At 38.9% G+C, this 21,139-nt stretch overlaps 1 protein-coding gene across 3 annotated transcripts in view; it reads left to right on the top strand.

Moving 5' to 3' along the window:
- Positions 1-21,139, top strand: part of LOC137436805 (zinc finger and SCAN domain-containing protein 29-like) — a 54,460-nt gene that overhangs the window by 26,357 nt on the left and 6,964 nt on the right. For 2 of the 3 annotated variants that reach the window (XM_078765905.1, XM_068130919.2), the window contains exons 5-7: positions 12,475-12,612; positions 13,927-14,304; positions 20,796-21,119. In XM_078765905.1, coding sequence (XP_078622031.1) covers positions 12,475-12,612; positions 13,927-14,304; positions 20,796-21,119 — 840 coding nt within the window. The remainder of the gene's footprint in view (positions 1-12,474; positions 12,613-13,926; positions 14,305-20,795; positions 21,120-21,139) is intronic. The other variant, XM_068130920.2, reaches the window with a different exon arrangement.

The raw sequence follows: 21,139 nt of genomic DNA, 5'->3' as shown, positions 1-21,139 counted from the left end.
ACATGTTATATATATAGATATATAACATGTTATATATATATATATATAACATGTTATATATATATATATATATGTTATATATATATATATATATATATATATAACAAATTTATTTTGCAATCAACCAATTTTTTCATTTATTTACACGTATATTTTGTGCAATATGTATTGTTAAATTTTATGCTTTTGTAATTTTGAAAAGGTATTTTCTTTGTACTTTTGCGTTGTTTATAATTGACCTTGACCATCATTAGAATCCTGAAATAAATTTATTTAGCGAAACATTTGTTTTATTTAGCAGTGTCTCTTTAATGGGCTCTTACTTTAATTTTAGCTCTTACACGAACCTCGACTTGGTACACAAAAAATTTAAAAACAATTTAAAAAAGTGTGGCCATTTCTGTGATTGACTGGCCACATCCATGGCCAGGAAAAACAATTTGGTTGCCCACCCCTGTCCCTATGTCATAAGATATTTCAACGATAAATAAAAATCAACTACAGACATAACTAGTACGGCATTCAGTAGAGAGCATACTTCCACCAGGTGAACAGTTTACGTTTTGTATCTCAGAGTAGACCAGAAAATCACAACACAGAATCACATTTAATCAAAATCATCCGTCCACAACCTTTTGAGATTTGGCCCCAACTTTTGCGTTTTGGCCCTATCTCCCAATGGTGAACTTTGGCCCTATTTCCCAATGGTGAATTAAAAAATTATACGAGCCAGATCCGGATCTGGATACCGAACTTCACCAAAATTGAATCGATTCTTCCTTGTCATACACACAACCTCTCCACCAAGGTTCGACCAAATCCATCCATAACCTTTTGAGATATCCTGCTATGTATCGTTTTTGGCCCTATCTCCCAATGGTGAAGAATCACTTTAAAAATTCTAGCAGCCGGATCCGAATCCGGATCTTCACCAAAATCTAATCGTTTCGTCTTTGTCACATACGCTACCTCTCTGCCAAATTTCGTCCGAATATGTCCACAACTTTTTGAGATATCTTGTTCACAGACAGACAGACACACAGGGGTGAAAACATAACCTCCATCCACCTTTGATGGCGGAGGTATAAGCGACGTACATTCCACTACGTTACAAAACTCTTTCAAAAAATAGGCCGAGGTCACAAAAGTTATTCCTTGAATCAAGACGAGGAGAGCGATTAATACATGTCAGTCTTCATGAATCCATGGGGATTTATAGTCAGGTCAGTCCTTTGGGACTCATTTGCCACTGGTAAAATGCAACCCAGTGCTACCTGCCGCATGGTCGGGTTGTCGGCAACTAAACCAACACCCGTTACTGGTTTTGCTAGTGGGGAGGGTAACTGTGATACCCTGCCAGGACAAAAAACAATAACTGCCAAACGGCGGATGAGCTCACGTAGGGAGCCAACGGCCATCCAGTAAGAAGATGGTGTCTCCTAAATAAAACACCCATCCGGTTTGGACCGGTTCAAGTCATACTTTAATAATGCCTTTGGCGACTTTAACGTCGGCAGAGGCATAAAAATGGTACATGCTCGTTTTTGGTCTTGCACCCTCTGCTGTTTCCGTGCTCATCCTCCCCCAGCCCACCCCCTCACCCCCTCCCCCAAGGTTTCCGCTGGGTGCTCAAGGTCTGCCAACAATCCCCTTCTGGTGAAACTCACAAAATCCAGAATCACTCCTCACCTCTACTAATTTGTTCCTCTTTTCTCTCCCTGTGGAATCACCTTCCACATTCTCTTCAATCTCATTCTTCCCTCAAGGTTTTCAAGACCATCTCGCATGTTCACCACCATCTCAGATCATCCCCCATCCAAAACCATGATCTTTTCTACCCCCACTACCTCTCCCTATCCTCACCTCTTTCCAACTATGCTATTTTTCATTCTTGAGAGTTTGCTTCTGTATCCATCTTGTCCACCCCCTATGTTCTACCGTTGTCCTTATTCTTCCTCACATTCCTTATCTTCAAAGTCTCTCTCTATTTTGTCCCTCAACCCTGCTGTTGTGTGTTGTACGATGTCAACAGCCCCTCTACTTCTGGTGTTTGCTTTGTCCCATTATGTCCTGATCTATTCTATGTTCTAGCTCCTCCACATCCCTCGACTCTGTATTAAACATAGGGGCAATAGCCCTGGTGCTCATCTGGTAGAATAAAGCAGTATACTACACTGACTAAAGGTATTTTAAACCAATTCCAATGGTTGCTGGAAGACGGGGCAACATGTAGGATCATATTAACATAATCATAAGACTTTAAACAAACAATAAAAAAGACTTTTTTGGGGGGGGAGGGGCAAATCCCTCTCCCCTCCCCCTCCCCACCCCATATACCTCCTCAGAACCCAATTTTTGTAATGCCTTGAACAAACATTGGTATATCATAGTCCATGAGCCAGATCCAAAAATTTTGAAGTTGAGTATCAAGTTTGGGGACTAATTCCCACTATGATTTTTAGTTACACCAATGTCTGACGTCCATGAAAATGAGTGATGGACATTTCAAATGAGTACCTTAATGCCATTTCCGACGCCATCTTAAAAAATGGCTGCCATTTTCAAGGAATATTCATGTAATTCAAAACTATTGCTGCATGGTAAATTCTGATGGTGAAATCTTAATTTGTACTTATCAAATGTTATTCACTTTATAATTTGGAACATGTCAATACTTATTTTAACCATTTTTATACATGTTTGCCAAGAATATTGCTTAAAAATGCTTGGAAAATGCCTAAATTTGTTTTTTTTAAACTAGTCACTCCCAGAAGTTGTCTAAATAAGTTGGTTAAACCAAATTGGGGCAGATAGATCGAGATTTTCAGTAAAGGTAATGATTACCGACATGAGACTATTAGTCATAATTACCGTAGCCTCCGCGTTTTTGGTGAAAAATCCATTTATTTTGTTTGTATGCGGCCAAATTCTAAAACAAAATTATGGGTTAGGGGAAATAAAAATAGGCATAACGTTTGAACCACACAAGATAGGCCAACATATTACCACTCATAATGTGTGTCTTGAAGCCCTCTACGCATTGCATGAATTAATATGTAAATTGGATCAGTAATTAGGTCACCAGGGGTCACAAGGTCACGAAATTCAGGCACTACTGAAAATGAGTACATCGTCCAGCAAAAATTTACTTTAAAAATCGGTTACACGCATTTTCACAATTCTGATGCCTAGATAAGACCCTTACACCTATTGGTATGTGTTAAACCCATGTTAACAAGTTTACATACAATGAAGTATTAATTGATGTGTGGGGCATGCGAAACTGGAAATATGCCCTCCAGTACGTTGTGCTTTGCTCTCTACCCAAAACAGCTTGTGCAACGTCTATGAAATTGTAGGGAAATAGAAAAAGTTCTATGTTCTACTCAATGGCTATGTTTAGTCCTCTTCAAACCTAACCTCCATGGCATGCTGAATGAAATCTGAAAATGGTTTAGCCTATCGGTATCAATGTGACATACGAAGAGCTTGGTTTCAAAATGAAATAAATGTCAAATTTAACATTTTGGATTTTTTGTTGTCAAAAGATTGTCAAAGTGATCAAACTTTCCCTGGGCTTTTTCGTCCCAAAGTGCCGTAAATCCTGGGTTTCTTGGCAATAATAACATGTATATTATACATTTCCCTTTGAATTTTGACCTTTTCTGCCATTTTTCTTAAAACCTCGAAAATGGATTTATCTCGTTTTGGAGCCAAACTCTTCATATATACACTGATAAAAATTCGTTTACAAGTTTTTGACGTTAATCCTCTTCGTTATCACAATCACTGTCGCAATCATCTGAGTCCTGTTCAATATCAGCACCATCATCGTAATCATCGTCTTCTTGTGCCATGTTGGTGAAACTCTGCAGTTTACATGCAGCAGTGCACTTTAGACCATTAATTATGCAAGAACAGTCCAACTGGCGGCAACTCCGTGCACACTTGCATGACATGAGACTAAGACCGACATCTGGAGCCGGCAAGCCAGTCATCCACTGAATTATTAGTTCTCCTTCACTGTTTAATTCCCAGCCATGGCCTTCTGATGGCTTGGGGATGTCTGGAAAGCATTCTAGGCTTTGCCTCCAGATAGCAGCTTGGTAATTTGCACGAAGTGTGTGCTGCAGCAGTGTGTCTGCGCATGGTGGAAGCTGTCCAGATTCGACGTCGCCCTTTCTTGCACAGAACATATTATAGCGCAGATCGTTTACACCACATATCTTTGTGTTTTTAGAGTAAAGAAGACATGTGAACTCTTGGATTTGGTTGAAAACGTCTTGTGTCAGGTTCCACGATGCTCCAAGAGCTCCACGATGCACAATTTTTCCATACTGGGTGGGATGCTTCCAAGCTATTTCAGTTGTCTTAGCAAACAGAGCTTGATCGAGTACCATTGCAATGTTCTCAAGATGGAGTGAAGACATGATCTTTAAAGCATTGGAGAGAATCTCCTGCGCTGTTGCCATTTCTGTTGTGGGTGCATTTATAGAGGGCAGATAGCCTACAACATCTTCCATCACCTCCACATGACCCCTTGTCATGATGTTAAAACCTGTCCATGAGCTGACTTTCTGATGAAGTGGGTCGAGCAAACGCGTCAACACCCACAAGTGGTTTCTCCTCTGTGCTTTAGAAGCTGCATCTTCAAGAGTTCCAGACAAATCAGCTGTTTGTATTGCTGGCGGACCTTTTCTTTTCCCGACACTATACACTGGTAGCAGTTTATCCGATGATTGAATGGATCGTTTCTTCTCTTGTTTATCAACAACAGATGTTTTCTGTGCGGGCATACACGAAAATGATTTTGGTTGGACAATGATTCCATTGACTCGATGTGATGTTCCACCTCCACTCAGGGATTCTTCTAACCTGTCAATGTTGTCAAACGCTAATACTGTCGGGACAGAGTGGTGCACATCTGAAGGAAGAGAAACATCATCGCTGTTAACACTTGCTATTTTGTCAATACAGAGTGCTGTGTCAATCTCTTCCAGAGCTGTGTATGAACACCCATGTCCGAGTCTATTCAAGATTTTGATCAACTCAACATTACCAGTTAGTGTTTTGATAGCCCATGGAAGCAAGACATGTTTTGATGTTTTCACTGTGCCAACACTTACTGCAGTGATGACATCCTGTGCCATCGACCATGTTAGTCTATTTATGCGAGCAGAGCCGTTCTCACTTCCACCAAGTAAGATTCTCAAAAATCTCTGTAGAGTCGGTGGAACTTTCACATAATCTGGAGTGAGGTCTGCTGGCTGAGGAGGCCAATTGTCATTGAAGGGAGCGGCTTTAATTTCATCTCGCAGTGACATGGCTGCTTGGACAATTAAGTTGTCATTACTGGCTTTTTCAAATGTTTCCAGCTTTGATTTCACGTGGATCAACTCAGCAGCTAACATCGTTTTGGTTAGGTTATCAGGCATTAGGTAAACGTGACGGTTCTCTGTGAAGAAAGTCAGTGAATCGCAGAACTGCATCTCTATACTGCGCCGGATATTTTTCTTGGTGGAATTGGTGATCTCACTTATGCCTGCAGACGCCATTGATGACACAAGCTTGGCTGTGATATCGAGCAGTGGAATAATCCTTGGATTTGAAAATAGATTGTTCCGGATGTATTCAAACAGTTTTTAGTGATGCTTTCTCAACCTTTTGATATTGAATGTAGTCTTCTTCACTCGGTTCTGGAGTCTGCAATTCCCCTCTTCTCTCTGGACGCATGTATTCTCGGTAGCACGATTTATGGTAATGAGCCTCGGCTGCAACTATATCTCTTGCAGTCACGGCCAACACTCTGTCGTCATTACGGTTGATTGCAGCCTCCCTCACGGTTTTGTCTGACCGCAGCTCAACAGCTGGATTAAGAGCCTCTCTCGACTGTGTTCCCTTGATATACTTTGACACCCGCAGACAAAAGATGCATTTCTTTTCATACACTCTCTCGTTAGATGACGGCTCATCTCTGGAAGATCGTCTGGGCGCAGTATCGGGCACATTTGCCAAAGAACTGTTGGATTGCTCTTGAAACTTAGCTAATGACTTTTTGTGTGTAAAGTCACTTTTTGTGTGTAAAGTCTGACCTGCAAGACCTGTGATAGTATATTGGAACATGCGGAAGTTCAGCTGGGCTCTCTTCAGCAAGCTGAAGAATGGGTTTAAAATTTCGTATGGTCGCTGCATTGCAAAGTGTCTGCCATGAGTCATTGTCATTTGGCTTGCTCAACTCATGCAGGGCTGATTTCTTGCTGCAAATGATACATGTTCCTGTCCCATGCTCCAGCTTTCTCCGTTTAACCATTACTTCCGATTGAGACATTTCAAAATTGTTTATAAACCATGTATATATAGGTGGAATGGCACTTTTGGGCAGAAGATATAATCGTCATCCATGCAATCTGAAATGAGAAAATGATGGGGGAAAATTACCATACTTGTATATGCAGTTGAAATGTGAATCTAGCTAAACAAATCTGAAAATCAATATCTTTTTCCTTCAGCTGAAAATAATACCAATATAAATATAAAATATTGTGTCCTCAATACATTTCTAGCAAAACATGTAGCCCTCGAAATCAACCAGGATTGATAAAGACAAAGGCATAAATACGTTGAATAGACGATTTTAATACTACAAGAACAAAGAAAGAGTACATACAGTAATTTCAATAGAAACTACGACATAATCAAAGCATAATAAAACCAATGCAAAACTACACACAGATTGCCCACAAAGAAGAGTAGTTTCTCATCCAACAGGTGTAAGGGTCTCATCTTTGAAGAATAGAAGCACAAAACTGTGAAAATGTGTGTAACCGATTTTTTAATTTAATTTTTGCTGGACGATGTACTCATTTTCAGTAGTGCCTGAATTTCGTGACCTTGTGACCCCTGGTGACCTAATTACTGATCCAATTTACATATTAATTAATGCAATGCGTAGAGGGCTTCAAGACACATTATGAATGGTAATATGTTGGCCTATCTTGTGTGGTTCAAACGTTATGCCTATTTTTATTTCCCCTACACCATAATTTTGTTTTAGAATTTGGGCACACAAACAAAAAACTAGGTTTTTCACCAAAAACGCAGAGGCTACGGTAGTTATGACTAATATTCTCATGTCGGTAATCATTACCTTTACTGAAAATCTCAATCTATCTGTCCCAATTTGGTTTAACCAACTTTTATAGACAACTTCTGTGAGTGACTTGTTTAAAAATAACAAATTTAGGCATTTTTCCAAGCATTTTTAAGCAAAATACTTGGCAAACATGTATAAAAATGGTTAAAATAAGTATTGACATGCTCCAAATTATAAAGTGAACAACATTTGATAAGTACAAATTAAGATTTGACCATCAGAATTTACCATGCAGCCATAGTTTTGAATTACATGAATATTCTTTGAAAATGGCAGCCATTTTTAAAGATGGCGTCGGAAATGGCATGAAGCTACTCATTTGAAATGTCCATCACTCATTTTCATGGACGTCATACATGTGTGTAACTAAAAATCATAGTGGGAATTAGTCCGCCAATTTGATACTCAAATTTTGTCTGGCTCATGGACTATCATGGGTGATTAAGGTTGTGGTGAAGTTTCAGAGAAAAGAGCAAATACCTACTTTTGGGGTGGGATGGGGGGGCAACATAACCCCCTTCCATAGACTGCCTTAGACCCTGATTTATTAAATGACGGGAACAAACGTTGGTACATCATGGGCGATGAACGGAATGTTGAGGTCAAGTTTCATCGGAATTGAATGTGCAGTTTCTTAGAAGAAAGAAAATACCTATTTTGGGGGGCAACCCCACCATAGACACCCTCAGGTCCGATTTATTTAGTGCCGTGAACAACTTTTGTATATCACAAGTGGTGAAGGTTGTGGTCAAGTTTAATCGAAATTGTGTTTGTAGTTTCAGGGAAGAAAGCAAATATCTATTTGGGGGGGTGGGGAGGGGATCCAACCTGGATCGACTTTGACCCCCAGTAGATCCCCTTAGACTCCGATTTTTTTTTTTAATGCCGTGAACAAACTTTCGGCACAGCACAACAAATATCATTTGTGCCAAATTTGGTCACAGTCCCTTCAGCGGTTTCGGAGAAGTTTCAAGTGTTTACGGACGGACTAACAGACGGACGACGCGCCATCGCATAAGCTGCCCTGAACTTCGTTCCAGGTGAGCTAAAAAAAAATAAAAAAATGTGAGTTTCGCTTTGTTTGTTAACTTTCTTGTCCATTCATTCATTGATGGCACATTTCAGAATATTTATTGGTTTAAAGTATGTTAAACATTTATAAACTATTTATTAGACAATGGTATTGTTAACACCACTCCGACACTACCATTTGAACAATAAGACTGGTAGAAGTCTTGATACTCACTCAAATTAATTAAAATGACCAAAGTTATAGATAACCAAATTCAAAAGTGGACCGTGATCAACCAACTGAGAAAATAATGAGCACACATTCACACAGATCAGATACATTTTGTAAAATTCAAAGCCCTTTAGCTTCAGATACGTTTCTTCAGTTTTGTTGGAGAAACAAAACATTTTTAAGCCTCCGGCGACGAAGTCCGTCTGGCTGTCCATCTGTCCGTAGGTGATAGGTTTTCGTTACCGCGATAACTTCAGAACGGCTAAAGGGATCTTAGTAAAACTTGATGCAGGTATGTATAATGAGGTAAAGATGAACTGATTAGATTTTGGGCTCACGAGGTCAAAGGTCAATGGTCAAAGTCTGTAATATGTCTATAACTTGTGAACAGCTGAGGGGATTTAAATTAAAACTTGGTACAGGTATGTATAATGATGTAAATATGAACAGATTACATTTTGGGGTCAAGAGGTCAAAGGTCAGAGGTCATGTCAGGTACAAATGTGATAATTTGAGAACAGTTGAATGAATTTAAATCAAACTTGGTACAAGTATTATAATGATGTAATAATGTGGGTGGAAGCATATCGGTCGACGTCGTGACGTCGAAGTGTGTCGTTTTAGTATTGAGATGTCTTATATAATGATATACAGTCACGTGAAAAAGTAAGTACACCCCATGTAAAGTTTTGACTTTTACAACATATTTCAACATACAGCTATTTGATCTTCATTTCAACAATATTGATAGATAAAGGTGATATAATATAACAAATATCATGAAACATTTACATTTTGTAGTCCATTGTATAATTTAAATAAACATAAATGCAAATTTCGCATGTGGCAAAAGTAAGTACAAGTGGTGAAGGTTGTGTTCCACCTGCAAAAAAAACATTTATCACTACTTCAAATACCTAAAATTAGAATCAGGTACACCAGCTCAGGTGCAAATGATTAGAACATCGTTAGAGAGGATCTTGGAGGAACCTGTCTTATTTAAACCTCAGACATTTAGTTTGGTTTGCTCTTTGTTGTTGAAGTGTGCGGCGTCACCATGCCTAGATCAAAAGAGCTCTCTGAGGCCTTCAGAAAGAAGGTTATAGATGCCTACGAGTCTGGGAAGGTATTTAAAAAGATCTCCAAACAATTTCAAATCAATCATTCGACTGTCCGGAAGATCATCTGCAAGTGGAGAAGATTCCAAACAACTGCCAACTTGTTCAGGCCAGGCCGCCCCAGCAATTCAGCCTGAGAGCAGACCGCAAGATGCTGAAAGAAGTCTCTAAGAACCCCAGAATGTCATCACGGGACCTACAGGTAGCTCCTGCCACTGTTGATGTCAAAGTGCATGAGTCTACCATTAGAAAGAGGCTGCACAAATTTGATCTGCATGGGAGGTGTGCCAGGAGGAACCTTTGCTGTCCAGAAAGAACATCAGGGCAAGACTAAAGTTTGCCAATGAAAACCTGGGCAAAGACCAGCACTTCTGGAACAATGTGCTCTGGACAGATGAGTCAAAGGTAGAGCTATTTGGCCACAGTACCAGAAGACATGTTTGGCAAAAACCAAAGACAGCATTTGACCACAAGAACCTGATACCAACTGTAAAGCATGGTGGTGGAAATATTATGGTTTGGGGCAGCTTTGCTGCATCAGGGCCTGGGCAGCTCACCATCATAGAATCCACTATGAATTCTTCATTGTACCAGAGGGTGCTTGAGGATAATGTGAGGCCATTTGTCGGAAAGTTGAAGCTCAACCGGAGGTGGACCTTGCAACATGACAATGACCCTAAACATACCAGTAAATCCACCAAGGAATGGCTGAAAAGAAAGAAATGGAGGGTTCTGGAATGGCCAAGTCAAAGCCCGGATCTAAATCACATCGAGATGTTGTGGGGGGATTTGAAACGAGCTGTGCATGCAAGAAACCCCTCAAACATCGCACAGCTGAAAGAATTCTGCATGGAGGAGTGGGCAAAAATTTCTCCCAGTCGATGTCAGAGACTGGTAGACAGTTCTAAGAAACACCGACTTGAGGTTGTTTCTGCCAAAGGGGGCAATACCACCTATTAGAGCCAAGGGTGTACTTACTTTTTCCACCTGCAAAATTTGCATTTATGTTTATTTAAATTATACAATGGACTACAAAATGTAAATGTTTCATGATATTTGTTATATTATATCACCTTTGAATGAATGAATGATCGTTTTAAGGCCATTTTTCCCCGCTAGAGCGGGGGTTAACCTTTATCTATTAATATTGTTGAAATGAAGATCAAATAGCTGTATGTTGAAATATGTTGAAAAAGTCAAAACTTTACATGGGGTGTACTTACTTTTTCACGTGACTGTATAATATGTTTGTCGCATTTTGTACAATTCAAAGCCCCTTAGCTTAATATAAATTTCTGGAGCAATTTTTTGTTCTTGTTTCTTGTTCTTTAATTTCTTTTAATAATTTATTTTAATTTAATTAAAATTTAATTTTTATAATATATTATAATATTGTATTATATTATAATATTATATTATATTTTTTATTATATTATACATTATAATATTTATTATAATATTTATCATCATAATAATTTATATTATTTTTATTATTTGTAATAATAATAATAAGTTATAATATTATATATGTTATTATATTACATAATATATAATATTTATTTATTTATTATAATATTTATTATAATAATAGCTAAAATAATTTTTTAATAATTTTTTTTGTTTAATTTATTGTTGAAGGAACAAAACATTTTTTTGAGATGTCTTATATAGTAATATATATGCATGTCACATTTGTACAATTCAAAGTGCCTTAGCTTAAGATAAATTTCTGGAGCAATTTATTGTTCTTGTTTCTTCTTCTTTAATTTATTTTAATAATTTCTGTTAATGTAATAAATAAATAAAAATTTTAATATTGTATTATAATATGATATTGTATTATATTATATTATATATTATATTACATTATATTATTTATTTATTATATTTATTATATTATATATTTTATTATATTATGTTATATTATACATTATATTTATTTATTAAAATATAATTTTTATTATTTAGTTGTAAGTATAATTTATAATATATATATAAATATATATATTATATAATATATAATATTTTTTATCATAATATTTATTATAATAATAATAATTTAAATATTTTAAAATAATTTATTTTGTTTAATTTATTGTTGGAGGAACAAAACATTTTTTTGAGACGTCTTATATGGCGATTATATATGTATGTGTAAATGTTCTCGCGTGGAAGCATATTCTTGAACGGGCACTGTTAATAAACTTGTTTTTTTTATCTGGCCTGATCATTCATTATGGCACTTTTTAAATAAAGTGAATTAAATGATTACATAACTGGCTCAAAAATAATGAAAAGACAGTTATTTCAGAGGACAGTGGATGAATTAAAAATAAATAATTTATATATGTGGATAAAAAAATTGTTTTACCAAGATGTGTGTAAAAGTATCGCAATATAATTGTACAACTCTTGATTTAATTTACTTATCATCCATTTTCAGACAAGTGTGTCATGACATTCAAACCAATTCTGCCAAAAAGGAACATCATAATCTCAGTAAACTGACTTTTGAGCCACTATATTATGTTTAAATTAAAAAATTTACATTTTTTGACTTTACAAGATTGAAGTGTCCAAGAAAGATTTTTATAACCACAAACGTTTCATTTTTCTAACAAGTGTAATTTTGTTTGCAATGCCATTCACAAATAATCTTTTGATTTTGGCAATGTGATGTCAACAGCGACAAGTTTTATTATACAGTGCCCTGCCAGAATAAAATGAATATCTCAGATTGTAAGGAAACTTCATTTTCCAATCCGTTATACATATACAATCAAATGGACTACATTTAACACGTAACACGTTCTTTGGTATCATACGTTGCTTGAAGCCATGAAGGCATCGACTGGATGATGATATTGTGTGACATTCTTCTTTTTTTGTATACTTAGTCTAAGCTTGTATGAGAGCTAAAAGTATGAGTCTAATACAGATTATTGCCAAATGTGGAATAGATTTTGTTGCAGCTCTTGTGTATTACTCGGCCAAGGTCGGCTTTTCCCGATCAATATCTCCAGACATGTTCGAGATCGTTTATGTCAGGACTCTGTGGTGCCCAGGCAAGAAGCTTCAACCCGCTCCTTCTCTTCCAGGTAGAGGTGGTTCTGGGTGTACGACATGTGGTGCCATCTTCCTGCAGCAAATGTATTTCATACTGAAAAATGCCTTCATGGTATAGTTGTAAGAGAGTTGCTTAAGTGCCAGCAAGGCATTTTGCAGTATGATGCCAAAGGACATGCTACGACATATACTAATAAATATCAACCTTTTGATTGTGTTCATATAATGGACTAGCTGGGGCACCTGACGTTGCCCAGGTGAAACAAAAAACATTATCAAATTTGAGATGAGGGCAAATACAATTGAAAAGCAATTACATCCAAATTAGAATCAATCACAAATGTCAAATCATAGTAACTATATAGACATCTTCATGGCCTCAGTATTATTGCAGTTTTGCCATTTGAGGCTAGAATTAAGAGGTTCATTGGATTTACAACTCTTGAACATCCCACATAAAGTTGTCCAAAAATTGAAAGGCATGTCTATGGGTACGAGAGGTATTCTGGCAATTAAAACATCTTCTCTTTTGGCACTTCCAGTAATAATGATGGCTGCCAAAACATGTGGCATTAGACTCTTCACACTGTCTGGTTACATTGCATAGCATTGGTGGGTCCAGGTTTCACAGCAACATGATTGGTGTACCCCCACCCCACCCCGACTCCAAGTCTTCAAACACCCTCTCCACCGCACCACAGCTCCTCACCACCAATCCCCCCCAACCCCCTACACCCGCCAAGCCTCAACCTCCTTCCGCTCATAATAGCAAATGTGCATTCCCACATCGAAACAGCGGAATATTTAACGCTTTTCCCTCCTCTATAATGCAGATCAGTTTAGCCATCTCAGAGGAAAAATGGCGACACACAAACATCTCTTATAGTATAAAATATAGATTGTTATAATAAAGTTTGTTTACAATAAGTGGTGTTCATTTTTTCTGGCAAGGCAATATATTTCCTCGCTCTTCATATCACCATTTTAACTCCATTTTGCTTTGCTCATGAGAAACAATTCTAATGAGGTGTCGCTACTACCAATAAGGAAATAAAAATGTATTGCCAAATACACACTTAGGCAATTCATCAAGGATTTTGTTACGCATTATTTTTGCCAAATGAAAAAAAGATATCCCAGCTTACGATTGTATTTACAATGTTCGATTCCGACAGCAGATGATGTTATTGAAAGTTAAATATTTGAGGGTATTTTTTCATGGATATGGGGCCAGATTTAGGCTAACCTAATAGACTTTGAAAGAATGGTTATAAAGACAAAGATGCAAATGAAAAGTGTATTTCATGAGAGCATTAAAGATAATGGAGTTACCCATTCATCATCAGGGGCAAGGAAGGCCAGAGGAAAGCCAACCTGGTGGACTGATGAGGAAACGAGGACTCTCATCTCACTCATCAAATCTCAAGGAATGGTGGAGCTGTGCACGGGCAAAAGACTGCGAAACTCAGATGTGTACCAGCGCCTGAGCCGCCTACTGGCCGAAAAGGGCTTCTTGCGTCCTTCAAAACAAGTCCGAGCACGGTGGAAGAAGCTCAAATTCTGGTACAACCGGGACAGATGCATCACGCGGAGTACAGGCCCCGTCTCCCCCACATTTAGATTCTTTCGGCAGCTGGATCAGTTATTAGGGCCGTGTCTGCAGAATTGGTGCACAGAGGCGACGGACTCCACACCTTGCCCACAGGAACGTTCCCAAAATACAGGTTTGTGACAAATCAAGTTAAGAAAGTTACTATACCGAGCTAGTAATTTTTTTTGTTGTTGTTGTTGTTGTATACAAGATCGAGGCTCGTGAAATAGCTAACATTAATCACACAAAAAGTCAAACCGACACATAAAACACAAAAAATAAGGGGAGCGATAGACAAGATGGGGAGAGAGGGGGAAGGACACAAACACATTTGAGAGCAGGGACATCGGGAGAAATGTGGGAGGGGGAGGGCTTGGGGGGAGGTGGGAAAGGTATAAAACATATGAACACTGCAAGGGCTTCCAGGAAAGAAGTTGGAATTTCAAAAAAAAAAGTGTATCTGGGGTGAATTAGCAGGGGTAGAAAAGATCAAGGTTTTGGATGGGGGAAGATAAGAGATGGTGGTGAACAGCTTTTTAAAGACCTGGAGGGAGGAGTAGGATTGAAGGGAGTGGGGAGTTTGTTCCAGAGGCGGAAGAAAAGGGGAATGAAAGAGTGAAGGTGAGCAGAGAGCCTAGATTTTGGCAGTTTAACCATAAGAGGGTTGCAGGCAGATCTTGTGCGACCTGAAGGAATATTGGGGGGACAGAGCACAGAGAGAGCTGGGGGGGAAAGGCCGGAGAGGAGTCGGTAGAAGACAGAAAGACCACCAACCTGCCTGCGGTGAGTGAGTGAAAGGCCCTTGGAGTTAGCTTCATCGCAGGAGATTCTTGGATTGTAGGTGTCCGTGGAATGCCAGGCGATGTGTCTGTATGATGGCAGGGTAGTTTGTTTGGTTGGTAGTGCGTTTCTCTTCAAGCTTTATCATCTTGGATTTGGTCCCAAGGGAGTAGCAATGGATCTATGCATGAAACATGCTGCATGGAGGTCAAGATAAAACATAAAAAACCAAGACCCCCATATGCAAGAGACTTGTGTAATTTTAGTAAACTAGGGCATGCCCGTACTATATCTATATCTAAAATTATATCCCCCCCCCCTCTATTTACATGAAATGGTTTGGTCCAAAGCGAACGGCTTGCGAGTGGTGACAATCCCCCCCCTCTATTTACATGCAATGGTTTGGTCCAAAGCGAACGGCTTCCGGAGTTTGGTAAAGAAATCGCCATCGCGTGCACAAACGCGCAGGAAAGCGAATGAATCGCAAATTCGTTTTTATTAGTTGTAAAACATAGTTTAACGGCAACATAGTTTGCAAACGTGAAATAAATGAATACGCTCTCAAATGTGCCATCCGAGGCAGAGTGTGCCCGCCACGTTCGGCACACGCGATCGTTCGCTGCTCTCTGATTGGTTGAATCGTTTTTTGGACATAGCTCGGTAAGTAATTGTCCGATTAATATGAAACCTTGAAAAGGCACATCCTCGGGTCCCCAGCAATATACCTGGCAAGTTAAAAGTATATCGGACCCGTGGTTGTCGAGAAACAGCGGTCACAGACAAACGTACAGACAGACAGACAGAGATTACTGGAATTATAGATAGATAATAGCACACGCTGCAAGTGAGATTATAAGACTATCACACTCCATAATGCTATAGCTCTCAACATCCACTAACCTCAGAAAACACGCGCACACAATCGCTTTGCCCTCTCATAAATAACATTCTGCGCTATGTTGTGCATAGGAAACTACAACTGTGGGCGTTAACCTGGCCGTCATGTCTGTTGGCATTACTAGTTAGTGGACATTAAAGATCCCAAGATGCCCTTCACGAAGAGTCGGTGAGCTAAAGCCAACACCCTCAACAAATTACAAATTCCTGCCCCAACCTATAGGGGGCACTGCATCAGCGGAAACATTCACGCCCTCAACCCCACCCCTCTCCCACAGCCAATGATGCTATTAGCAGCTACATGCTGCATACGAAAGTAAAACTAGAACAGATGCAAGTACATTGTAGAATCGTGAGTCAGGGACCGACGAGAAGCTACAAGAAAACAAAACAATGACGAGTTGTTCAGTTTGTGTGTGGCCTCTTGCGAACTCTCATGTTTCTGTCAGTCGTTATGCTCATGAAGTTGGTTTGTGTAGCAAATAAAAAATAACAAGTACAGATACATTCAAAGTACACCGCCCCCATGCCAAATAAATAAATAACATCCTCCAACGTAGCCGTGCATCACATAGAAACGGTATTGGAAGGGAGAGGTGTACAATAATTATTGATTGAGTAATTGCATAATTAAAATCAATAAATAGTAATCGTAAAATAATTTTTTATCAATTGGCTAATCGCATACCTCAACCACCAGTGTTTCATCTGAAGCTGTAACTTCTGTTTACGAAGCTGTAACTGTTTTTGTCAAAGCACTTGCTCACTATTGTGCAGAAATTTCAGCTTCTTAGCTCAAAGTATGGCTGATATATCGCCCAGACAAACAAACAAACAAACAAACAAACAAGCAAACAAACAAACAAGAAAGAAAGAAATCGGAGTGAAAACTGAGTACTCCCTTTCAGCGTGCGTCATTGGCGAGCCCCCTTCGGTGCCCGGCAATGACATCATGCAGCGCCTAGAGATGGCATAGGAAAGGAGCGGTGTACAACAAACAAGTACAGATACATTCAAAGTACACCGCCCCCATGCCAAATAAATAAATATCCTCCAGCGCGGCATTGCCGGGGCACCTCTGGCGCCAGTAATGCCGCTGTGCAGCTCATAGAGAAGGTATTGGGAGAGAGAGTTGTACAATAATTGATTGATTAATTGCGTAATTAAAATCAATAAATAATAATCATAATATAATTTCTTAATTGGCCAATAGCATACCTCAACCACCGGTATTTCATCCAAACCACCAGTGTTTCACATTACTTGGTCACTGTCGTGTCCAAATATCAGCTTCCTAGCTCAAAAGGTGCCTGAGATAAGGCCCTGATGAGAAAGAAAATAAATAAGTGATTAATAATGAAAATAAATAAATAATAATGGTAACATTAAATTATTAATTAATTGGCTACGAGAATACCTAAACCACCACCGTTTCATCTGAATCTGTAACTTTTAAAAATGAATGAAATGTCGTTAATCGAATAATTAAATAATTAATCGATTAATCAATAAATCAAAAATACCCTTTACAGCCAAATCACTTGGTCATTGTCCTGTCCAAATATCCGCTTCCTAGCTGAAAAGGTGCCAGCCTGAGATAATGTCCAGATGAGAAATGAAATAAATAAGTACTTAATTAATCGATAATAATTAAGTAACTGATCAATTAATTGATTAATCAAAAAAACAGAAATAACGATTCAAAGGATGGCTGAGACATCGCCCGGACAAACAAGAAAACAAACAGGAAAGAAAACAAACAAACAAACAAACAAGAAATGTTGTGCATAGCATAATACTTGCGAAGTCCCTAAAATAAGTTGTTGGCCTATGATGACCTCAAAAATACTTGGTGGTTGAATTGATTGTCCAGATTTGCAAATGCTCCTCAAATTTCAAGTTAATTGGATGAAAATTGAGGATTTTAGAAATCTGGCCTATGTTGACCTTTTGGGGCATATTGACCTAAATATATAACTGGTGGGTGTATTCAGTGACCAGATATGCAAATCCTCTTCAAATTTCAAGTCAATCGGATGATAATTGAGGATTTTAGAAATCTGGCCTATGTTGACCTCAAAAATAGTTGGGGGTTGAATTCAGTAACCAGATCTGCAAATCCTCTTCAAATTTCTAGTTAATTTGATGAAAATTGAGGATTTTAGAAACTTGGCCTAAGTTGACCTTTTGGCCTATGTTGACCTCATAAATACTTCGTGTTTGAATTCAGTAATCAGATATGCAAATCCTCTTAAAATTTCAACAATCAAATGAAAATTGATTTTAGAAATTTAGCCTATGTTGACCTTTTGGCCTATGTTGATCTCAAAAACACATTGGTGATTGAATTTAGTGACCAGATATGCAAATCCTCTTCAAATTTCAAGTCAATTGGATGATAATTGAGGATTTTAGAAATTTGACTAAGTTTGTGACCTTTGGCCTATGTTGACCTATTGACCTTTTGACCCCAAAAACAATAGGCTTCTTGCTTATGACCAACTCTCCCATTTGGTGAAGTTTCGTCAAGATCTGTTGAAAATTGTGACCTGTAGGCGACTCACATACAGACAGGCAGGCAGACAGACAGAATAATGCACAAGACCAGCCAATATACTTGAAAAATCTTCGATTTTCACAAGTAACAATTGGGGTGAAAACCGAGTACTCCCTTTCAACTCGCATTATCACCTGGCCCCCTTCGGTGCCCGCCGATGACGTCATGCAGCGTCTGGAGATGACATAGGAAAGGAGCGGTGTACAATACATGTCATGAGAATGCATACATCAATGGAATAAATGTCAACGTGAATGTAAAATACGTCTATCAAAAGACATGTGGTCCATGATGGTTACACACACCCCCTCCAATCCTTCCTATCGTAATGTTGTTGTTTGTTTTGTTTTTTTAATTTAACCATCCTGCAATTCCCAAACTCAATCCACCCACCCTTGTCTTTTTTTTTGTTTGTTTTTTTGTGTATATGGTCAGGCTCGAGAAAGAGCGAGTACACTGAACGGATCAGGACGTAACAGACAGAAAAAGGGGCGCATGCATGGGATGGAAAAGGTGGACACAGAAGTGAACTCTAAGAAGGGAAAACCAGAAAATTGGAAGGAGAAATTTGGGTGGGTTAAAAGGGTAGAAAAGATCATGGTTTTGGATTTGGGGGGAGGGGGTGATCTGAGATGGTGGTGAACAGCTGTCTTCAAGACGTCGATGGAAGAATGAGATTGAAGAGGATGTGGAAGTTGATTTCACAGGCAGGAAAAAAGAGGAACAAAGGAGTGGAGATGAGCAGCGATCGTGGATTTAGATCGTTTCACCAGAAGGGGGTTGATGGTGGATGGTGTGAGCACTGCAGATACCTGGGTGGGACAATGCAAGGAAAGAGCAGAGAGTGCAAAAGCAGAAAGGATGCGGTAAAAGACAGAAAGACCACTGGCCTAGCTGTAATGGCGAATTGATAGCATAATGCTTAATTGTGACATTGAATCAGCTTCATTGTGGGAAATTCCAATAATCATGAAGGCCTTGATTTCCAAAGCGTCAAGCTGAGCAAGATGTGAGGCCAGAGAGCCAGCCCAGAGGGAGAGCAGTACTCCAACAAACTGTGGATGAAGGCCTTGTAGGTGGATAGAAGTACAGTTGTGCCAGGGAAGGACTTTGTACGATGGAGGATGCTCAGTCAGGGGTTGGCTTTGGAAGCCAACTCTGAAATGTGGTTTGCTAAAGAAAGATCATAGCTGATAGCGAGATCCAAGAGCTTGAATGACTGAACTTCCTCAAGAGGATTATTAAGAAAGTAGATATGGAGATGGGCAGGGGGTTGTCAATTAATTTAATTTAATTTTTTTTTAATTTAATTTTTTTTATCTGCAACAGCTTATCCAATCGATATGAAACTTCAAACATAGGAGGGACTCCTCATGGAGAATATTTTATTGATAACCGACATCCCAGGTCATATGGTATGGCAGTCATATTGGATTAAAGGAAAAAAAATTGGACATATTTTTCTCCGAAACCTTAACGAAGCTCAACAAAAAAAATTGAAATTTGGCATTTCCTATCAACTCCCCATGGTGTATACGTATAAGGTGATATCGATGACATCATCAGTGAAGTGGTGTTCTAGCCATAATTGGTTGAATCTAAATCCTTATCCCCAAAAAAATCAGAAACTTCATACATCTGATCTACGACCCGATGTGGGTGAAGAAATCAATTTTATGATGTCAGTCACGTGGTCTTCAGTCACAGTCAAATATTGGATTGAAAAAAAAAAAAAGTTAAAATAAATAAATAAATAAAATCTTCTCCAGAACCACTTAACAGATTGATGCGAAACTTCAAGCATATGATTGATTAGCCATGAGGAATATAGTTTGAATTTTTTTTTCATATTAATTGACGAAATTTAGCCTTAATGTGCACAAAAGTTAAATGGCCTCTTAATAAATAATCAATAAAGTTACAGATAATGGCAATGCATGTGACATAACAGGGTGTCTGGATGACACGAGTATATGGACCGTAATAGGAGTGGGCCCTAATAGTAGCATGTTCAGTTAACGGTATTTTTGTTCAGAATGAATGCGCGATGCGAGCCTATGTGCTCTACTGAGTGCTGTTCTAGTTCAATAGGATTTGTAATACCCCCTCACACCGGGAGTGGCGCTATGCCATACATATTTACATAGAGAGAATTGGGGTCGTCCCCTCACCCTGAACCCCTCCCTGGGACTATGAATTGTTTTACTGCCTATAACCCTCTCGTGCACATCCCAAGTACAACTTATTCCATCCAGTGATCCAGGAATGCATGGAAGTCGGAAACAGATATGCACGTTTAATTCTCGAATTATACTATCAGTAACTCCTTTTCCTCTAGTTTTTTGAACTATGTACCAGTGTTGTCATATTGGTTGCCTTTTTGATTTCAGAGAAAGCCAAATGGACAACACCATGTGTAAAGGTACGACCGCATGAGAGGTTAGTGGCGCATGTTCTCCAGAACACCTCCTCAGACTTCACCAAGAAAGAGCAACAACCGGATGAGAGCGTTACAACACGAGAATACGATGGGACACCGAAAGAGAAAGCCCAGCATTCTGAAAAAATCAAGTCACTTCACCTTTCCCGACAAGCCAATGTTGGAGGTGCTGCAGAAAACGCGTCTAAGCCACTGCTGGGACCTGCCGAGGTCATTTCAGTGCTACGCTTGCACACACAAGAGATGCAGGCAGCCTCACACCCTGGCGCGCAAGGTAAGCCATTCCGAAGATGT

The sequence above is a fragment of the Myxine glutinosa genome, chromosome 11 (genome assembly GCF_964187855.1).
Source record: "Myxine glutinosa chromosome 11, kmMyxGlut1.1, whole genome shotgun sequence".
Taxonomy (NCBI): Eukaryota; Metazoa; Chordata; class Myxini; order Myxiniformes; family Myxinidae; genus Myxine; species Myxine glutinosa.
The sequence above is the reverse complement of the archived record's forward strand: the minus strand, read 5'-3'. Positions and strand labels throughout refer to the sequence as shown.